The sequence below is a fragment of the Amphiprion ocellaris genome, chromosome 23 (assembly GCF_022539595.1).
Source record: "Amphiprion ocellaris isolate individual 3 ecotype Okinawa chromosome 23, ASM2253959v1, whole genome shotgun sequence".
Taxonomy (NCBI): Eukaryota; Metazoa; Chordata; class Actinopteri; family Pomacentridae; genus Amphiprion; species Amphiprion ocellaris.
The window spans coordinates 8,791,061-8,805,709 of NC_072788.1; the positions used below are offsets into that span (position 1 = coordinate 8,791,061).

The following is a 14,649-nucleotide window of genomic DNA, read 5'->3' on the forward strand; positions in this document are numbered from 1 at the left end:
CGGAGGCAGAAGAAGTTGTCATGAAGAGGTGTTGAAAGTCAGCCAGGATGGACTGACTTTTTACAGCGACTAGAAGGAAGACGACTAGAAGAGCAGGTCTTTAACCACTATCCATAAAATCCATGGAGTCGCTCCAGAGAAATGCAAGGAGGTCAACTTTTATCAACCTCCATCCACATGTTCAACTTGATATTTTTACTTGGTGATTTTTAGCACCACAGACCTTTAGTATCACACTTTATTATCATTTATTAGGACTTTAATGGAATCCACCTGCAGATTTACTTTTTCTTGACAAACTTTATTCTTGTCATCGTGGGACTGCAGTATTTAAAACTCTTCCTTCTATTTGACCTCATGTTTATTAGTTTTAGTGGAGAAAGTTATTTTAATTGTCCATTAGTCTCTTAAAAACCAAATAATAAATTGGATTAGTCAAGAGGTTTAAATTTCTTACTTGTCATCATTTAAATATGACAAAAAAATATAAAAATAAAGTGTCTTGAGACAATTTGGCCTGTAATTGGCATTATATGAATAAAATTGAATTAAAAGTGTATGTATCTTGTAATGTTGGAGTGATTCAGCCATATATGTTGGAAAACATTTTCTTTGTCAATTAATCTATTGATTGTTTTCTCCAGTAATTCATTTCTTGTTTTGGTTTATAAAATGTCAAACCCAAATATATTCAGTTTACTGTCATAAAAACCAAAAAGATTTACATTCATGATGCAGGAATCAGACAGTTTTTCACTTTTTGTCTTAGTTTAGTCAGAAAGATAGTTGATAATGTGAGAATTGTTGCAGCTTGTGAGCCGTAAAAGGTTTTAATCTTTGGGGCCGAGTGTCAAAAAACATTTAGAAACCAACATCAACAAAACACTCAAAGATTTGAACATCATTTGCATGACAATGTCAAATTAAAGGACATTTATTTCCAACGTAAATGTGTGATATTCATCCTCTGGAGCTTTCTCTTCACATCGTCTTCCACCTGGACTGGTTTGGTCGGGAGCATGTGCAACAAACATTTGAAAAACTGCACTTTAAAATCAATGAATGACACTGAAGTTTAATCGCTACATAAATGAGACTGAGTCTGAATGTGCTGCTCTGTCATTAACTCCTAAGTTTAGGGAAAGTTCAAACAAAAGAGTTCAGATAAGACTTGAGAATGAGCTTATTTTGAACAAACATCTCAGACTTTCTGAGCTTCAGCACCTCTAGCAAGATAATTTAACAACAAGCAACTCAAGAGATCCAGGAGTTGGAGAGAGTTAGCTTTAGCTGAGCCAAAGAACATGTGGGACGCTAACCTAGCAAACATTTCAGACTTTTCTCTGTGAATTCTGAGAAATAATTTCCTATTTAATGACAGAGCTACACATCTTAACTCAGTCTCATTAAAACAGACTATAATTCAGTGTCATCCATCCATATTAAAGTGCAGTTACCCAAAATGTTTGTTACATGAGCTCCAACAAAACCTGTCCAGGTAGAAGGCCACTTTGACAAACAGGAAGTGGATGATTCCAAGCAGATTTATAGAAGGGGGAACTGGACTGTACTAAGTGTGGTCGAGTATAGAGGGGTGTTTTGTGGGTTTTTAAGGCTGATAATGATAATTAGTGACACATTTGGAGTAGACATTCATTTGCCGTAAATGAAAGTATTTAAAATCTTGGACTTAAACTTAGAAGAACACAAACTCTAACAGAAAACTTTGTTGATACATTTTTGTTTTGTTTACAGATGTTAAGTTAAAGGAGTTTAATCATGATGTATAACCAATCAAATCACTCCAGAAGACAGAGCGACCACAGGTAGATAAAGGTTCAGAGCCAAAGTAGCACCATTTTTAAATGGATTTATTACCGTAAATCAGTATAAAATAAAATACTGATAATCAGTAAATCAGTCAGCCCACAATTACTACAATTCTACAATGTATGTGTCTCTCCTTTGACTTGTTATTTGTACAATATACGATGCATATTATGCTGTTTTTTCATACCAAAGGCTATACTATGATGTTTTCTAAGAGACATACGATGCTACTCTGGTTGTTCTGGCACTGGGCCACTGCACTCCTCCTCTGTTGTTTTCTGGATTGTACTCAGCTGCATGTCTTCGTCCACCAGGCCTCCGTTGACTCGTCCCGCCTGCCGTCTCTGGAGCTGAAGCTGGATTGGAACAGACCAAAGTACAGTCCAATCACGATGCCAGCTGCCTCTCAAAAGGCTCCTTCATCTGGCAGGTGACTTCTTCTGAGGGGAAGCTGAGCTGGCCTGGCAGAACTTTGGAGATGTGTTCCAGTGGTTGGTGGATGTGTGGGGAGATAGAGAGGGACCTTTGAATTGTTCAGAAAGGAAAACAGGGAACTCACTGGTAGTTTTAGTTTAGGGTGCTACTGCGGTGTGTTTTTGGGTTTTAAGTGGTGAAAAGGAAGAGTTGTTTTTTTGTATTGATTATCTTTTACTTTGTTCCTGGTTGTAATGCCCATCAATGTCAACGTGAAGTTCACTTTTAGTTCTGTTTATTTATTTTTATTCTACTAACACCCATTTGCTTTTAACTCCCTCACATGTTGTGTTGTTGTAAACTTACTCTTTCAAATAAATACTCGTCTAACCCTCTGGAAACCAGCGTTTGGACTGTTTTTGTGTTGTTCCTCACCTACTGACAGCTGTGGACTAAAGGCTATACTATGACATTTTTAGAGCGACATGCTATACTATGACGTTCGTTGGACCAAAGGCTATACTATGACGTTTTTAGAGCGGCATAGTATACTGTACTATGATGTTTGCTGTACTGTGACCTTTTTTGGACGACATGCTATACGATGACATTTTTAGAGCGACACGCTATACTATAGGCTTTTTTAATTGACATATTACTATGACTTTTTGTTTTTTTGTTGTTTTTTAGCAACATATAAGAATTTGAACAGTTTTTAAAATTACTATACTTTTATTTGTGCAATGAATAATTATTCTATGGCATTTTTTAGACGACATGTTATACTCTGATGTTTTCTTGAATTACATACTATTTTGACAATATACTGCATTATGACATTTTTTGAACGACATATCATACATGATAATTTTAGGAAACATCCCATCATTTTGCGCTTTTTGAAGCACATAATCTATGGGGTTTTTTTTGCCGACATGCTACACTATGAACTACAGGCCATACTATGTTATTCTTGAAAAGTATACTATACTCTGACATTTTCTGAACTACATCCTATACTATGCCATTATACACAGAGTGCTTTGGTTACATGTTGATTTATAATCTAGATTTTTTTCTGTTTTGGTTTTTTTGATGGGATTACCACAGACCTGACCGTGAACACCGTCGACACCCACCTCAGGGAGACGCTGCCTAAGATCTCAAGGCTGCTTGGTCGTGGTCTTTCTGGCACGTACTCTTCCAAGATGAGCCGGGAAGTTTAACACTGATGGAATGACACCAGGTCTAAGCCGACAAACTTCCACTTCCTCCTCAACCCATAGTCTCTGGGAAACCTACATGGAGTAAGAAAAGTGGACAGAGAAGTAAATAAGTCTGTACACAACATATTCAAAAAGAAATCATGCTCATAAATCAAGCACAAAGAACAGAATTAGCCAATATACTGAAGACCAGAGCTATTTAATTTGATAAGTATAACCTTGTTTAGTAACATTTCAACTATTTGAGAGCAGTCCTAAAGAACTGCTTGTAATCCCAATCATGAAATGGGTTTGAAGAAAGAACATAGATGGTAATCTGGACATATATGAGATACTACAGCCACTATTAATCGTCTGGTATTTGGTTGTCAAGCTGCTAGCTCGTGTTAGTGTTTTGCTATTGGCTAACTAGTTAGCTCTCATAGACTGGAAGCTCTCAACAAGATTTATTCATGAAAAAAGAGCCAAAAACTATTCTTACCTATGAAAAGTCATTCCGAGTTTCCTTGTCTCAATCGTACGACGTAGTGTGTAACTGTATGCAGCACAGTGAGCCGGCATACTTCTTGTTTCCGTTTTCACGCCGTCTACATCAACGGAATGCACTGAAACTTTCCCCCCACTCGCTTAGCCTCGCTCAAAGGGGCGTGTCCTATCGACTGATTCATAGTTATGGTGTAGTCAGTTAACCGCGTCATACCGGCGTGTTCCGGGACGTCCCTTCAAAGTAAAACACCGCTCGGACAAGCAAAAGTGTTGGTTTTCATAACGAAGTTATATTTTTTTCTTTTATATCAAACATAAAGATACAGTTTTCTCTCTTTATATGCACATTAACAAATTAAAACAAAAACACACAAAAGCTATAAGCTTGCCTTGGTGTTAACTGTTGTTACTGATGACGTGGTTGGTTTTCACAATAAAGCTGTTATTTGTTTATTCATTTATGTGTTTGTTGAAACAGTTTTTTGTCTTTAATCAAATGTAAAATAGATTTTTCTCTCCTTAGATGTACATTAACAAGTTAAAACAGAAATGCACAAAAAACTATAGCTATGAGGTTGGTTCTCACAATAAAGGTTTTTTTTCCCTAGTCTTTTTGAAAAATCTTTGATTATGAATCACAAAAATATTACTTTTTATCATTTTACATAAACAAAACAGAAAAGCTAAAAAAACTATAGCTTGGTAGTAACTCATTGTTATTGCCAACAATGGGGTTGGTTTTCACAATAAAGCTGTTTATGACCTTTTTTGTTTTATTTTCAAAAATAACATAATTTATAAAAATTTTTTGTCTTTTATTATCAAATATAGAGATTCAGTTTTCTCTTTGTATACACATCAGCAGATTAAGAGAAACACACAAAAACTATAGCCTGGCATTTACTAATTGTTATTACCAATGATGAGGTTGGTTTTCACAATAAAGCTATTATTTGTTACTCTGCCAAGGAACGTGGCGGACGATCGGCGGACGTTTGTCTGTGAATCCGTCTGTCTGTCCGTGTGCAACATTACTCAAAAATGGACTAACGGTTTTGGAAGAAATTTCAGGGGAAGTCAGAAATGACACAAGGACCACCTCATTAAATTTTCACAGTGATGCGGCTTATAGTCTGGATCCACGGCTTTGTTAAGCATTTCCCATTGCCAGATATAGCTGCCTGCACAGTGTTGCTGTAACCATGACAAGTGAACACTGTCAGTTACCTGCTGACGATCACATGATTGCAATCCTACTACTAAATGACTGTAATTTATAATTTGGAAATCAAACAAGGAACAAATGATTAAACTGTGAGGTGTTTCTGAGTCCCATCAATTCCTGCCGCCCACTACAGATTTAGGTCACACAGTGTGGCAAACCCCAGCCAGACAATGGTGAAGCTCCTGATGTTTCACAAAGCCTTTATTTACGGTCAGTCGTCAGCCTTATTTTGAACACAAACTCCCCTTTCTGTCCTTCACTCCTTTCTTCAGGAAACACTAACAGTTTGTCTCCATTCCAGCGAGGAGCTTCTAAGTTTAGACACATCCTTTGCTAGACAGCAACAGCGTGGAACCGTTTTCTTTTCATCTTTACATGAACTTTCGGCAGGTCTTCCTCATGTCAAGAAACCGCATCTTAGATAAACACTTCCTGTGCCGTTGGAATGGTGACAAAATAAAAGCCCGCGACATTAAACTACGCCTTCAAAATAACAGCATGGAGGGAATGGTTATTTTAACACTAGCAAAACAAAGGTTTGCCAAAAGTGATGAACTGTTTAACAGACCTTTATAAGAGTGATTTTCACGCAATACAGTATCCATACATACATGCACATGCATAACACATGCCTGTACACAGCACAAGGTCATTTTTATTAAAAAGGAAAATAAGCTCTTCAGTCATTGTCACTTTTATGCAACAAAAAATCCAATTCGCAGTCTCTGAAATGATGAACTTTGCTGCTTATTGTGAAGGTTTCCTCCAGCATTGCCTGATTTTAATGTTGCTCCATGGTTTTGTGGTTTCCGACGCCCCTCATCTTAAACCGGTAGAAGTTACACCAGCATAAAACAAACAGGTGAGATTTTGAGACGTTCTAATGAGCGGATAAGATGCAAGTTCGACTTAAAAACACTGGGTTGTGTCGAGTGTCCTTAATCTTGTAAAGCCACTGTGGTGAGAAATCATGCTAACAGTATATAAAGTAAAACAATTTAACCCTCGTGTCATCCTGCGGGTCAAATTGACCCGTTTAAATTTTTAAAATGTGGAAGTAAAATATATTCTCACAGTGGAAACTTCCAAATTTTTAACAATTTTGGGCAATTTTTGAACATTTTTTGGTGGAAAAAAAGAAATGCTTAAAAAAAAAAAATAGAATTTTTACTTTACATATGGAATCTCTAGCTATTTCTTGGGGACGATTTTTATTCATTTTTTGAAAATGTTTACATTTTTAATTTTTTATTTGTCAAATTTGGGTATTTTTTTCACAAACAAAGCTTTTAAAGGAAACTCAAGGAATTTTCTCCCCGAAGATTAAGCAAATTTTTTTTCATCAATTTTGCTGAGTTTTTTGAATTTTTTCAGAGAAGAAACAACTTTTTTGGTGCCTGTAAATGAAGACAACAGGAGGGTTAAACTCTCTCAGCTGAATGACATTTAAAGTTTGTTGGTCTTAATTACTTACACGAGTAAACCAAAAGTAGTCCACAGTTTTATTCAAGCACTTCATGTTCAGCATATTAATTTAAATTATGACAGAAAACTACCAGTGCATGAAATGTAAGTCACTTTCCAGCTATATACAAGTATTAATAAAATCACAACAGACAACTTAAGAGGCAGCAGAATAGTTGGTAAGAATCGTTAACACTTCATGTCATCTATTGGGGAGAATGTGATGAGTTTGGGGAGGCTGTACTCCTGCTTCTTTGGAGGCGAGTGTGTCTCCAGAGCATCTAGATCCAGTGAGAAGACCTTGTCTGTGGGTTGTGTTGTTGCAGGTTCCATCAGCCAGTCTCTGTCCGACCCCTTGTAATCAGACACAAGACACTCGGGTGTCTTTTCCATCAGTGAGGCCCGACGATGACGTGTGGTCAACGGTGACTGAGTCGATTCAATTTTCAGCAATGGGATCAGCAACTCCTCATCTTCACTCCTCATAGCTACAGTTTCATCGTCAAGGCTCAGCAGACTGTCGCAACTCGGCATTTCAGGGAGAGTTTCGTGTTGGAGGGAGAACTGGACCGAGCTGCTGCCGCTCAGACTGTCCAAGGGCTCTGCGTTAAAAGTGTCCCATGAAAAACTGGACTTGAGTAAAGCCCCCTGTCTGTCAGCATGGGGGCCTCCGTGGAGCATCACAGCAGGGGTGACGCTGCAGGAGACGTTATGTGAGGCGGCGTCGGGGCTCAGCAGCAAACTGCAGGGTTCAGGGAGGGGACTGAGGCGCCTCATTATGCTGCCGTCAAAGTCAGCTGACTGCTGGATTTTCTTGGCGTTGTCTTCCTCCACAGCCTTTCTCCAGGAGCTTTTCACATCCAGAACTGAAGAAAACAGGGAAGAACTGTGTCAATTTCCCAACATAATGCATTACAACACCATTATCAGAGGGTTCCTTCACAATTTTGACATTTACAAATGTGATTCTTTTCCACAAGTATTTGACTTCCAAGTGCAAACAGCTACCTGTTCAGGTAAATAAACAGTTTTAAAATCCAACAGTTAACATGAATGTTCCATTCTAATTATGTATGTCAATGATATCTCTGCCCATAGGACCATTGCTACCTAAACCTGCTATTTTCCCTTTACATACTGGGAAAGTATTGTTCCCAATATTTGTGTCTTTTAGAAGGAAAAAAAAGCAGAAAAAGTTCATTTTCTTAGGATCAGTTTGGTCTTGTTTATGGTGTCCATGGAAACAATACCTAACAGGCATAAAGCTATAGTGTCCTTACAAAGAGAAGACAGTCTATTTACTTTTCTGATAAAAAAAATAAAAATCGCTGCACAGGTCAAATATTCAGACAGCCTACAAAGTGATATACATTGACTGCTCAACTCGTACGATCACTGTTTGAGAAGAAAATTATATTTTAGACCCCAGAAGAGATGCAATGGAGTGGAAACCGACTTTTTCATATTGTGGAGGAATCCCAGTTTAAACATTTATCTTAACATTTTCTATAAATGGTATTTTTTCCTTATTGTTCACACAGAATTCAGATTTAAAAGACACTGAACACTGGAGGAAAACGGCTTATAACTTACTCAAGCTTTCAGGAGTACGCGGCAGCTGTTTTCTAGTAGAGAAAGGATCTCTTTGAAGAGAGCTCAGAAGGCCCTCCAACTCCGAACCTTTAACGCTGTCCTCTGATGGACTGGTTGTAGCTATAGCATCTGCAAACTAAAATACACACACATTAGACAGGAATCAGTCAGTTACATTAGACTCATCTCTTTTTATCTCACGTTAATGTATAAACGTGAGAAATAAAAATAAATTGCAACTATTTATGGTGGTGGGAATTTTACTCTTTCTGCTGTAGCAACCAAATTTCCCCTCAGCAATTAATAAAGTATTTCTCTTCTATTACAGTGTTTACAATACCTGATCAGCAAGGTTGTCACATTCCAAGTCAATTATCTGAGCCTTGGTCTTAACGGGAGCCACTTTCTCATGAACATTGCTGCTCTTTTTCACACTGGCCTAATAAACAAGTACAGATTCATCAGATACACTAGTTCAACAGGTGGAGTTAATCCCAAAAAACAAAAAAAAGTAACATAAAACAAAAGCTGAGAACACTCACCTGTGGTGGTTGTACAGGTGGAGCCCTAACAGGAGGGGATGGAGGCGTGTCAAAAAGCCAGTCGAGAGATGTGTTTGCTCGTGGTGCTTCCATGGTCGCAACAGGACTTCCAGGCCTCTCAGCTGTTGCAAGGAAGGAACTATTTCCAAGAGACAACATTTTGTCATTTGAAATACATTCTGTACACAGGTAGAGTGAAACCAACACAGAGTACTTTTACCGTAGCTATTAGCTTGTTTTGGGGCCTTAGCTAAGTGCTAATCCTAAAGCAAAGATGGCATGTGACTCTGCATGTCTTCAAATCCAATTAATGGATGAAATCACTTGAAAGTCTCAAGAACATGAGTAAACTGAGGATTCTACCATGGAAAACTTTAATGAAGCTGCACCATTTCTTTTGACATACAATAATGAATTTGTAGTTTACTTATGTATTTTAAAATTAGATTTATATACAATGACACTGCCAGTCTAATGCACATGTTCCAGGTCTTCACAAGATTTAAAAGTTTCATTATCAGTCCATGAGAGTATTACTCAGTGGTCTTAAAACACTTTGTGCTCATTTATGCTACATTTCAGTCCAACTTAGTATTGTTATACAGAAACAAAATGTCTGCTCCGTATCTGTCCGTGGCGATTTCTCTCAATTCACCACGGTCATCAGAGAGCAGTGATGCTGTAGGGAGGACTAGTGGTGGACAGATTACTGCTTAGACCTGCCCAGGTATCTGCCCCCCATCAGAACCCAACCACCACACACACTTAAAACTAAACACTATCCCAGTTCATAATGTCATTAGGCTTACAGCTGTTATTACCTCCTGACAGAGCAACTGGGATGTACACCCTCCTGTGATTTACCCTCTGCAGGCTTCTCTTCTGGGAAATAAAAGTACAAACTTCGGTTACAAACCAAAACTGACTTCACACGTGGACTGTATTAGAATCTGATGCTGCTCACCAAGAAGTTTAGCCGGGTACTGGGAGAAGATGCTACTTCTGTAACTAGCTTCAGCTGCTGGTTCAAAACACAGTGGAGCCATTGGAGAGAGGAAGCCAAGAGCCTAAAAACAGAAGAGAAAAAAAACAGCTCAGGCAACATCAAGTAAAAAAAAAAATCCTGCAAAGAAAGCAAAATTAGCTTAATTTGAAATACACCACTCAGCCACAACATTTAAACCACCTATTATTCCTAATCTTTAACTCTTTGCAACGTTCCTCAAACCGTCCCTGAACATTTGTAGCACTGTGGTAGGAGGCATTATCCTGCTGGAAGAAGCAACTGCTATGTATGAACCATGTTGATAAAGTCACAAGCCAATTGGAGGAGCTTTCAATGTGATTTTTTACTGGCACTCTGTAAAGTTTAACTGCAGGTACACTGCAGTGTCTACACTGCTATACTATATAATATGCTAGAAATGGATCTGAATGTCAGATCCCAGCTCATCTCAAATCACCCAAATTACAAAAATGAATTACCCCATTATCTACATGCTCACCTGATGTGGAAGCTTTTCAATTCTCTCCAGCAGACAACGAGGAATTCTGAGGACTCCATCCATCCCGTCCAAAATGTATTGATCTGCATCCCCCTTCAAAACACTTTCCACTGCATTCTTCTCCTCTTTGATCGTCGACAGCATTCCATCAATGGTCGACCACAACAACTGCACCTACGACAACAAAGTACTCTTGTGAGCAAACATAAAAGGGACTCAAAAAAAAATCATTTCTATTGTAGTATTTCACAAGCTGCCCCCAACACTGGTCATACAAGAACTTGTCAATAGTATAAATTGATTTAGAGACACATCGCGTTTTCCCTGTTTTGTCTCATTAATGCAAATTCACAAATCATATTTCACATTTAGCAGTTCCACAAACACAGCATTGCAAACCTTTTTAATCTTCTCAGCTGGAGAATCTCCCTCTTGTGTAGAATCACTGCTGTGACGCCTGAAAACACAAAGCCCCATTTGTTCAGTGCGTCTCAGATCAGTTTAAGCTATCGAGACTTTTTTTTTGTTCAAAAAAGAAAGAAAGAAAAAACGTTATACATACTTAAGTAGCTCATCATACTTGGCACCATCTGCTCTGATGTCCCTCATAGACTTCACCAGAAGCCTTCACAAGAGGATAAACAAAAGACAAAACTTTATTTAAAAAATGCCACAGGCAGTTGAAACCCACTGTCCTGTGAAAGTCCATAAAACAAACTGTTGTGCCATCGCTGGAAAACACATTAAGAATATTGAGGAGGACTGCATTCCTTTTTGGTGACCACTTGTTCTGCTACTGTTCATCTCTTCATCACGTATTACTGCAACACTTCATGGCTCCCAGTCATCATTAAGAAAATGTCTTTCACCTGTGCTTGTCCTGCTTTGACAAATCAGAAAGTCTGCTGCAAAAACAGAGCTACTGGTTGTTAAGCCTCCCAGCAGTGACCAACTGGCGTCGTTAACCACGGCCTTACCAATTAGTTCACGTGAAACAGGTGGGGGGGCTTGAAACAAGCAGTCAATGAAACATGCAACACCAAGAATGCTGATCTAAAATGAAAATGAAACACTTCTGGAAAAAAATGCTCAAGAGGACAGAACACGACCAGAAGAAGCAGTAACAGAAAGAGGACAAATACAAAAATTACATTCTAAAAATAACAGGCCATGGCTAACAGGTTTGGAAATTAAATACAGATACTGTCTCCATATTAATGCTCTCACAGTACTGTGAAAACACAATTAATCAATAAAGTACTATTTAAAATAAACAACTGTGTATTCGAGCTCTTATGTTTCAACATAAGCAGAAGATTAAAACATAAATATAGAAAATGCACACCATTATATTCAGCAGCAACTTTTACAACTGTTGAAACAGTAAATGAGAGAATGAGAAGTTTTGATCACAAAATCTTACATTTACAAGTGATTTTATTTTTGTTGCATTTATGAAACACAACTGATATTTTGGGAGAAAAGCATCTACAGCTTGCCTCAACTAATGTAAATATAACGTAAGAACTCTGTCCAGCTGTCAGTAGAGACGATCAAGGACTTACTGGGCTCGTCTCTGGTACTCGTGAAGAAAACGATCCTGATCCACCGCAGTTTTCAAAAACCTCGTACGGATCAGACTGAATCTCTTAACTGCCATATCCAAGGTGGAAGCAGGCGTCGCTGCATCCTCAGGAATCCAACTGTCATCTAACAATGACAAGATTCAAAATTATTCAATAGATTTTTTTTTACAAGCCAGAGCTGCATACCAAATTAAAATAAATAGGATAAAAAAAACATGTCCAATGATGCGTCACTCTACACTTCCAGACTGTAGTCAGATCACCAATACTGGTTATCAGTACTGAAATAAAATGTACCTGTGGTGAATGTCTTCATTTCCTGCAGCATGACATGATTGGTCAAATGAAGCATCAAGCTGGTAAACTTGGGGCCTCCAGGTGAGAGAAACAATGACGCCACCACTTTAGATCCAGCATTCGCAGCTTCATCCTAGAAGCAGTTAAATGGACGATTATCAGCAGTAGCATAGTATACAAATGTTTGCGTTGGGTAGTAAACAAGTGTCAGGCACAGGCAATGTGTGAAGAGATGGATGACATGCAACTAAAGAAAATTCTGCCCAGACTGACTTATGTTGGCCTGAAGTTATCGTTATACACTGACACGTATAAATTTGTGTGTAAAATTTCACCAGAGTGCTGAAAATTAAATGCAAAACAGGCATTAAAAGATTAACCACTGATACTCATCACAACAGGACTTCATAGACCTACTTATATAGAAATAACAGGTGTCTAACTTTACCTGTATGCCTCGTGAAATCGAGTCGGGTTGAGTTTCTCCAGCAAGAAATGGGTCACGATGTAGAAGGCATCTTTGTTTGGTTTGTCAAACATATTCCTGCTGGGAATAAAGAACCATTTATTCGACTAATACTTAAAGCAACAACTGTTGGAAAATATAATGAAGTGTAGACTCTTTCTACTATGTCTTCACATATTTTTAATATGCATCTAAAATATATAATTACAGAGGTTAAAAAATAATGACGGTAATCGTTTAGAAGCGTGAAAATGTATTGATGACACGTGCTTCTAAGAAAAGTCCATATGGGTCATCCTGTGTCAAAAGAAGCTCTAACATGCTTGACCCGCAAGCCTTCCATATGCCATGATGCTTGTTAGGAAACATTTTGCAGGTCACAGATCATGCAGATTGCAGATCATACAAAGTATAAACGTAAACAAAGAGTGCAATGATGATGGCACACAATGTGGCGATGCAGCTCATGGAGACAGGTGAGAATCATGTGAGAATCAGGTGAGAATCATGTGAGAATCAGGTGAGAATCTGGTGAGAATCTGGTGAGAATCAGGTGAGAATCTGGTGATAACCTGGTGATAACCTGGTGATAATCATACTCCCTACATTGCCAGTATGACTTCTTACTTTCTGATCCTGTTTTCACCTTAGCTTACTTATATTTACTTTTAGTAATGTATTGTGCTCATATCTTATTGCTATTAAGCACTGGATTTATTCTCACGTTACTGTCATTTTTCTGAGCAATATCTGGCACAAAATTTCCCTCAGGATGAATAAAGCTCCAACTTATCTTCTTTTTGGAGAGGATTTTATTTCAGTTTAATCTAGGAGCTTCAGTTAAAAAAAGAAACTGGATTTCTTTTCTAGGTTCTTCAAGATTTTAACTCCCATCCACGAACTGAAAAAGCTTCTTGGATGAGAGGTGAAATGTCTTCAAAAACCTACAAGAGAATTGCTTTTTTACTGAAAATCCAATATTACCATGATCTGGATAAGTGGACTGAAGATTACAGACCCTCCTCCTCTGGTTTCTTTTCTCCAGTGTATTATAATAATTCAGTACAAGAATAATTCTGTGAATGTAGTAGTTAAATAAATAGTCCAACACAGCACAGTTCGCCAATACTGCAATGTAAGAACATGTCAACTCTGTCCACTTACGGCCCCACGTTAATGTGTTTAACGGTAACGTTGGCTTTGCCGGCGAAGGACGACGTTGTAATGTCCGCTTGAAATCCCAGCCCGAGAAGAGCAAACCACAGATACTGTCCATTCTTCTTCTGCAGCACTGTCGCCATTATTCCGAGACGAAAATAGTTAGCCAGCTAGCCTCCCTGCTAGCTAACTTCCCACTAGCTTCCTAGATTGTTCTGTGTTCGTCAACTTACATATAACAAAACGGGATAAAAATAGCAGAAGACCGCCGAGAAGCAGCTAAATTCAGCGTAATAAGATCCAACCAGGTTGTACTTACATGTAGTTTCAACTGGCTGAGTTAATTTCTCAAACTTTAGAATCGGGAGCCGTGAAACACACACCGCCAATTTTTCCAACAACACCCGGCAGTTGTTGACAACTGCATCCTATCGACAACAACATCTGCACCCCAACTCGCAACACTGTGACGTCAACGAGAACTTCGTTATGTCTTTTGTGACGTCACGCACAAAAATACATAATACAGCTTTTGGCTTTTGAGATCCTCACACATAGAGAGAGAGAGAGAGAGAGAACACCCGAAGCCCTGCGATATTGCTGACTGACAGACAACATGAGTAAGAAACAGGACCCCAAATTGCTCGCCTTTCAGAGCAAAACGCTAAAGGAAAAATATGAGACTGATAGAGAAAGATTGATGAAAATGTACAAGATAAAGGAAATGGCAGCGCTGAGGGAGGAGACCACCCTGCTGCAAGGACAAATTGAGGAGAAGGACAAAAAAAATGAAGAATTACAAGAGCTCCTCACTAGAAACTATGAGGGAATAAAAAACCTCAAATCTTTGATCCGTG

At 38.4% G+C, this 14,649-nt stretch overlaps 1 protein-coding gene, 1 long non-coding RNA gene and 1 other non-coding gene across 3 annotated transcripts; all 3 read right to left on the minus strand.

The window, feature by feature from the left end:
- Positions 1–918: 918 nt before the first annotated feature.
- LOC129348116 (uncharacterized) lies at positions 919–4,101 on the minus strand. Its single transcript, XR_008600567.1, has 3 exons — positions 3,952–4,101; positions 3,384–3,542; positions 919–2,353 (listed from the first exon to the last, which is right to left on the minus strand). It is a non-coding gene; the product is annotated as an uncharacterized LOC129348116 (long non-coding RNA).
- Positions 4,102–6,669: 2,568 nt separating this feature from the next.
- Positions 6,670–14,105, minus strand: LOC111589163 (HAUS augmin-like complex subunit 6). The gene is made up of 14 exons (XM_055007951.1): positions 13,799–14,105; positions 12,617–12,712; positions 12,504–12,510; positions 12,169–12,301; positions 11,851–11,995; positions 10,848–10,910; positions 10,685–10,742; positions 10,286–10,459; positions 9,745–9,847; positions 9,602–9,662; positions 8,781–8,919; positions 8,579–8,677; positions 8,239–8,374; positions 6,670–7,511 (listed from the first exon to the last, which is right to left on the minus strand). Exons 1-14 carry the CDS (start codon positions 13,933–13,935, stop codon positions 6,835–6,837), a joined length of 2,028 nt encoding a protein of 675 aa, XP_054863926.1. The 5' UTR covers positions 13,936–14,105; the 3' UTR covers positions 6,670–6,834.
- On the minus strand, positions 9,391–9,521 carry LOC111589172 (small Cajal body-specific RNA 8). Its single transcript, XR_002748251.1, has one exon. It is a non-coding gene; the product is annotated as a small Cajal body-specific RNA 8 (non-coding RNA).
- Positions 14,106–14,649: the final 544 nt, after the last annotated feature.

Bases quoted from the DNA above. Each gene is read 5' to 3' on its own strand.
- LOC111589163 (XM_055007951.1), bottom strand. From the start codon at position 13,935: ATGGCGACAGTGCTGCAGAAGAAGAATGGACAGTATCTGTGGTTTGCT. The intron at 11,996-12,168 runs GTACATTTTATT...TGTCATTGTTAG, and splicing joins AATGAAGACATTCACCACAG to ATGACAGTTGGATTCCTGAG. The intron at 10,911-11,850 runs GTAAGTCCTTGA...CCTCTTGTGAAG, and splicing joins GAGTACCAGAGACGAGCCCA to GCTTCTGGTGAAGTCTATGA.